The sequence below is a fragment of the Melanerpes formicivorus genome, unplaced genomic scaffold (assembly GCF_026170545.1).
Source record: "Melanerpes formicivorus ecotype bairdi unplaced genomic scaffold, bMelFor1.0.p_v2 SCAF_13, whole genome shotgun sequence".
Classification (NCBI taxonomy): domain Eukaryota; kingdom Metazoa; phylum Chordata; class Aves; order Piciformes; family Picidae; genus Melanerpes; species Melanerpes formicivorus.
In genome coordinates, this window is record NW_027142365.1 from 3005339 (window position 1) to 3011239 (window position 5901).

Genomic DNA, 5901 nt, shown 5'->3' on the forward strand with positions numbered 1-5901 from the left:
CCATTGTCAGTGTCCTTAATTTTATATCCCTTTACCAAACCCAGTCCATGCTTGCGCAGCACCCATCCCTCAACCCTCCTCTCTGACCTGGGGTCCCTACAAGGGATAACCATGAACAGACACCATGCATTAGCAGGGAACAACTTCCTGCAAACCAGCTGCACAAAAAGTCCTCTGGCTAGAGCCTTGCAGTGAGGACATGGCTTGACCAGGATGTCAATGTGGTCCTGACCTGCCCAGCTATCCCAAGGCATTCATGGGTTTGGAGCTTGCAAAGATCAAACCATTGACCAGTAGGTGGGTAGCAGAACAAAGAAATGAACCTATGGGTGACACAGAGAGAAGTCATGGAAAGGTACTGAACTGAGGGGAACATTAACTCTGCCAGTCAAGCCTCGTGCAGCTACAGGTAGTTTTTCTTTCCCTTGGCTCTGGCACAGCTGCTTCACAGTTTCTGTCTGAGTTTCCACCACCACCAAGTCTAGGCTGATGGCTCAGTCTATCAGTGCAGGATAGTTTGCCCTTGACATACAATTACAACATTACTATCCTCTGCAAAACAAAGCAGAAGCCAGCTTTGATGCATGGCCACACATGGAAAATGTTTGAGTTTCATTCCTTGCTCACACAGAACCTCCAAAGTCCAAGGTCAGTGTCAGTGTTAAAGTCAATCCACTGTCTTCTGCACAGGGGAGGCTGTGATTTAACTTCTGGCAGGACCAATGTGCCAGAGCTCTCATTTTTGAAGGGAAAAACCCAAAAAGGCAAAACAAAACTTAATAGAGCAAAGTTTTGTCCTGCACTGGATCCAGTGGATAAACCAGAGATATCTGGGGGCTCATACAGTTGCAGTGGCTGCAGCTCATAAGGGACTGAGGTTGCTTCCTCATGCTCTACTTTGGTTTTCTAGCTTGTTTCTATCACTCCACTTCACTCCTTAGAGCTTCCTTAGGCCTTTGCAGGAGACAGAGCCTACATTTGGAGGGGAGGGTGGCACTTTCCAACAGGGATCTTCTGGGAATGCTGTCAAGCTCAAGCCCATGTTCAAGCCTTTCAAACCAGGCCATGGAGACACTGAAAAACTGAAAGGAAGCATGGATGCTGGAAATGGATCTTAATTTGGAGGAGGCTGAGGGGAGGCCTCATTGCTCTCTGCAGCTGCCTGAAAAGAGGTTGGTATCAGGGAACTGAATGAGAGGAAATGGTCTGGAATTGTGCCAGGGGAGGTTTAAGTTGAAGATTAGGAAAAAGGTTGTTACTGAAAGAGTGGTCAGGAACTGGAGCAGGTTGCCCAGGGAGGTGGTGGAGTTTAATAAGACAAGAGGGCAGACTGTGATGGTCAGGTGCAAGGTGTGACCAGACAAGTGTCCAGACCAGCTGCCTATTTACACACAACCAGCCCTTTTTATCCTCTTACTTCTCTATTGTCCTCCCCAAGTCACCTATTTCCCTTCTTTTCCCACTTCTGGTTCCTTTCCTAAACATCTTACCATAAATCCCACTGTGTTCTTCCCCTGCATACCATAAGATGTCCCTCCTCCATTCACAGCAATCCCCCTTAATCCAGATGGTGATCCAGGGAGCTGCTCCCAATGTCACATCTTGATGAGTCTTATGCCAGAACCATGAGGCTGATGGCTCCACAGGGACAGTTCTGGGAGGGACCTGAACAGAATGCCCATTCCTTGGAAGCTCTTAATTTATGTTGCCACCTGACAGTATATCCCTCTACTCAACTACCTGAAGGGAGGCTGTAGCCAGGTGGGGGCTGGTCTCTTCTCCCAGCCAACCAGCACCAGAACAAGAGGACACAGTCTCAATCTGTGCCAGGGGAGGTTTAGGATGGATGTTAGGAAGAATTTCTTCTCAGAAAGAGAGGTTGGCCATTGGAATGTGCTGCCCAGGGAGGTGGTGGAGTCACCATCCCTGGAGGTGTTTAGGAAGAGCCTGGATGAGGCACTTGGTGCCATGGTTTAGTTGATGAGATGGTGTTGGGTGATAGGTTGGACTCTGTGATCTCAAAGGTCTTTTCCAACCTGGTTAATTCTGTTCTGTTCCATTCCATTCCATTCCATTCCATTCCATTCCATTCCATTCCATTCCATTCCATTCCATTCCATTCCATTCCATTCCATTCCATTCCATTCTATACTCCTCTGGGCCTCTGCAGGTGGGCTTTGGATGGGCTGAGGACCCCTGTGATGGTTCTAGGAGCAGCCTGTCTCTCTGTGCTCCTCTGTGGGTGTGGAGATGAGCTTTTATCACATAACCCAACACTACAACCACCAGAGAGGCAGAGCAGCAATACAGGTGAAGGAGCTAAAGAGGAAGCCCTGGTAACTGCTAGGCAGTTACCTGCTCGCAGTGCTGACATTGCAGGGATCAGATAACCAGGGGATGACACCATTTATTTCACAGATAAGAGCAGAACAAACAGGACAGAGGGACTTGCCCCATCAGAAGCGCAGCCGGTATCTGAACTGAACGTCACGAACAGGCTGCATTGTCCCAAACCCCCAGCGGCTGGTGTCGATCTCCGGGATCTCCTCCTCTCTATTGACCAGCTCCAGGTCGTACTGACTCAGCATCAAGAACACAAACAGTTTCACTTCAGCGGCGGCAAAGAACCGCCCGGGGCAGATGGAAACTCCTGCCCCCCAAGGCATGCTGAAGTACTTCAGCCTCTTCCCGTCTCTGTAGAACTCCTTCTTGGTGCCGTCCGGGTTCACGAAGCGGTCGTACTTAAAGTGGTGAGGCTCGGGGTGGACCTCTGGGTTCATCTGCACAGAGAGATGTGGGAACAGAGCCACCCTGTCTCCCTTGCGGAGAGTGTACTCTGTCCCGCGGCTCGTCTGGAGGCTGATGTCCTGCAGGACAGCTCTGACCAGGACTGGGGCTGCAACCAGCCTCAGGGTCTCCTCCAAAGCACTATCCAGAAGAGGACAGAGGTTTAGCATGTCTATAGTGACGTTAATGGCTGGGCTCCCCGGCTTCACTGCCTGGCCGCTCTCCCTTGAGGCTTTCTCTATCTCATCCTTCACAGCCTTCATAGCTTCTGGGTGCTTCATTAGATAGAAGAGGAGCCAGAAGGCAGTGGGGCCAGTATTGCCCTGGGACGCCCAGAGGAGCATGAACATGAACCGATCCCGCATGTACTCGGGGACACCATTTTCCATCAGAAGTTTGTCTTGATCACTTATCCATCCACTGATGTTGTCCTTCTGCCAGCAGTTCTTCACAGAGAGCACGCTCCAGAAGAGCCTCTTCAGGCGTTCAGCTTCTCTTTTGTCCTTGGGCGAGAGCATGGCACAGGCCAGCCGAGGGAAGAGGCGGTCGTACCTCCGGAAGGCGTGGAACAGCCGGTTGGAGTGGATGCGATCCTGCTCATTAGCTCTCTCCTCATCTGCTGCCCCTTGATGTGGCTCAGTGCCATACAGAGCCAGGTACCCAGCTCTGAAGACGATGTTGTAGCAGTAGTAGAAGAGGCTTTCCTCTTGCCACGCTCGCTTCTCCTCTCCCGAGCTCACAGGGGAAAACATCAGCTTCTGGAAGTTCTCCATGGTGGCTTGTATCAAGACACTGAGTCCATCTCCCGTCAGATGCTTCGTGCTCAAGTCATGCACTATGTTGTGGGTGGCTGCACTGGGCCTGTAGCCAAAAACTTGCAGCACCAGTTTGCTGGCAAAAGCCTTGAAGTCCAGTTTTGATCGTGATGCCCTCACGATGGTCCCAAAGCAGAAGGGGTCCAACACAAAGGTGAAGTAATGGCCGCCGATCAGCACTGTGAAAATATCCCCATGCTTTCTCTGCATGCCTTGGAGAAACCCAGAGCTGTCTCTCCTGAAATCCAGGGCGTAACCCAGCCAGGGAATGGTACCTTTGTCCAGAGGTGGTTCTTCAGGTCTCCGGCTCCTAAATGCGCCCACGAGGTAGAGCCCACCGAGGAGTGCTGCCGTCAAGGTACACAGGAGAATCACCCAGAGAGCCATGAGAGCTCTGCACCCCTCCAGGAGCTTGGGCTAGAGCTAGACTGGGCTAGGAACGTGCTTTTTATTCCCACCTGGCAGCTGATACACAGACAGACAGACAGCTGACACCCTCTGCCCCTGTTGGCAGCATGTGTTTGCCTTTCCCATTTCTCCCTTGATGAACAAACAGAGGTGGAATCTCAGAGTCACAGTGTTAGAGGTTGGAAGGGAACTCAAAAGATCCAATCCCCCTGCCAGAGCAGAAGGTATGCTGGGATCAGTGTTTGGAGTAGGTTGGGTTTGGAGTTACTGGGTTGCTGCACAAGGTGGAATGGTTTTGGTGTGTGCTCGGCAGCAGTTGAAGCAAATTCCCTTCTCTAGGTGGCAGGGAGCCCAGCTTCAGAAAAAGAAGGTTCAGAGGATTTCACTCAGTGACTTCTGCCTTTCAAACCAGGCTATGGACACCCTGAAGACCTGAAAGGAAGAGTGGATGCCGGAAAGGGACGCTAGTTTGGAGAAGAGGAGGCTGAGGGGAGAGCTCCTTGCTGTCTGCAATTCCCTGAACGGAGGCTGGAGTGAGGTGGGGGTCTGTGCCTGCTCCCTAGTATCAGGTGACAAATGAGAGGAAATGGCCTGGAATTGTACTAGGGGAGCTTTAGGTTGGGTATGGGGAAAAAAGCCCTTCCTGAAAGAGTGGTCAGGCGTTGGAACAGGAGTCACTGTCCCTGGAAGTGTTTGAGAAACGTGTGGACACAGCACTTTGGGCCATGGTCATGTTAGGCTGACAGATGGACTTGATAATCTTAGAGGCTTTTCCAGTTGGAACAGTTCTGTGATTCTATGAAATGCTGCTGAGAATGAGCTCAGGATTGAGGGAAGTGGGTTACAGCTGAGCTAATTTGGTCTCAAGAGCCCAGAGAAGGAAAGGTCTGCAATGTTTTACAGGGTGCCCCACAAGTACTTTGCTGCTAACCCAAACAAGAGCAAAGCGAGAGAGGTCTGCTTCCCCCAGGAGTGCTGAGGGTTTGAATCAGTTGCATTTGCTTTGTAACAGATGAGTCCAGAATCTTCAAATGGCTAAGCCCACTGCCTGACTGGAGAGCAGCAGACAGACTACAGCACTTTCTTCTGTCCAGGTGCTCTGCAGCTGCAAAGCAGTTGTGTCCTCTTCAATCAGTGGAGCACCTCAAAGTGGCTGCTCCCATCCCTGTTTCTGCCAGTTTTACCCGTTTTCCTTTCTGCTTCTCAGTCCCTTCTGCTCCCCATCCTCCAGATGGGGGTTGGGGATGATACCAAGTACTTTGTGCCCCATCCAGCAGCATGCCTCTGGGTGCTGCCATCCCCTGATCTCAGAAGGAAGAAATTTCTTACACTGAAGGTGGCAAAGCACTGGCCCAGGTTGCCCAAAGAGGTGGTAGAAGCCTCATCCCTGAAACCATTCCAGGTCAAGTTGTCTGGGGCTCTGAGCAACCTGTTCTAGTTGCAGATGTCCCTGCTGACTGCAGGGGGTTGGACTGGGTGAGCTTTAAAGGTCTCTTCCAGCTCCAAATACTCCATGATTCAATGATCTATGCAGCCAGTCACTGGTGCTTGGACCTCACAGCACCCTCATGCAGACAGAGAGTGACACCATATGGAAAGAGAGTAAAGAAAAAGTATTTAGTGAGGTGATAGGGCAGATTGTTGTGAGCAGGCACAGGGCTTACACACAACCAGCCCCTTTTATCCACCCCCCTCCACTTCCTTCACCTTTGCCCTTTCCCTGAGCATCCCATCAGAAGTTTCACACAGTCCCAGGAGTCCTCCTCTGTATGGGATCACCATCTTCATTTCTGCTTCCCAGATGCTCTCCTCTTCCACAGTCCCTCCCAGCGACCTGACCCATGGAGTGAAGGCCACATCATAGCATCAGATAAAGATTTATTTTTGCCCT

General features: G+C 51.1%; 1 protein-coding gene across 1 annotated transcript; it reads right to left on the reverse strand.

Moving 5' to 3' along the window:
* Window positions 1–2417: 2417 nt before the first annotated feature.
* CYP8B1 (cytochrome P450 family 8 subfamily B member 1) lies at window positions 2418–3989 on the reverse strand. Its single transcript, XM_068146426.1, has one exon. The coding sequence runs from the start codon at window positions 3987–3989 to the stop codon at window positions 2457–2459; it is 1533 nt and encodes a 510-aa protein (XP_068002527.1). The 3' UTR covers window positions 2418–2456.
* Between the last annotated feature and the right edge of the window lie 1912 nt (window positions 3990–5901).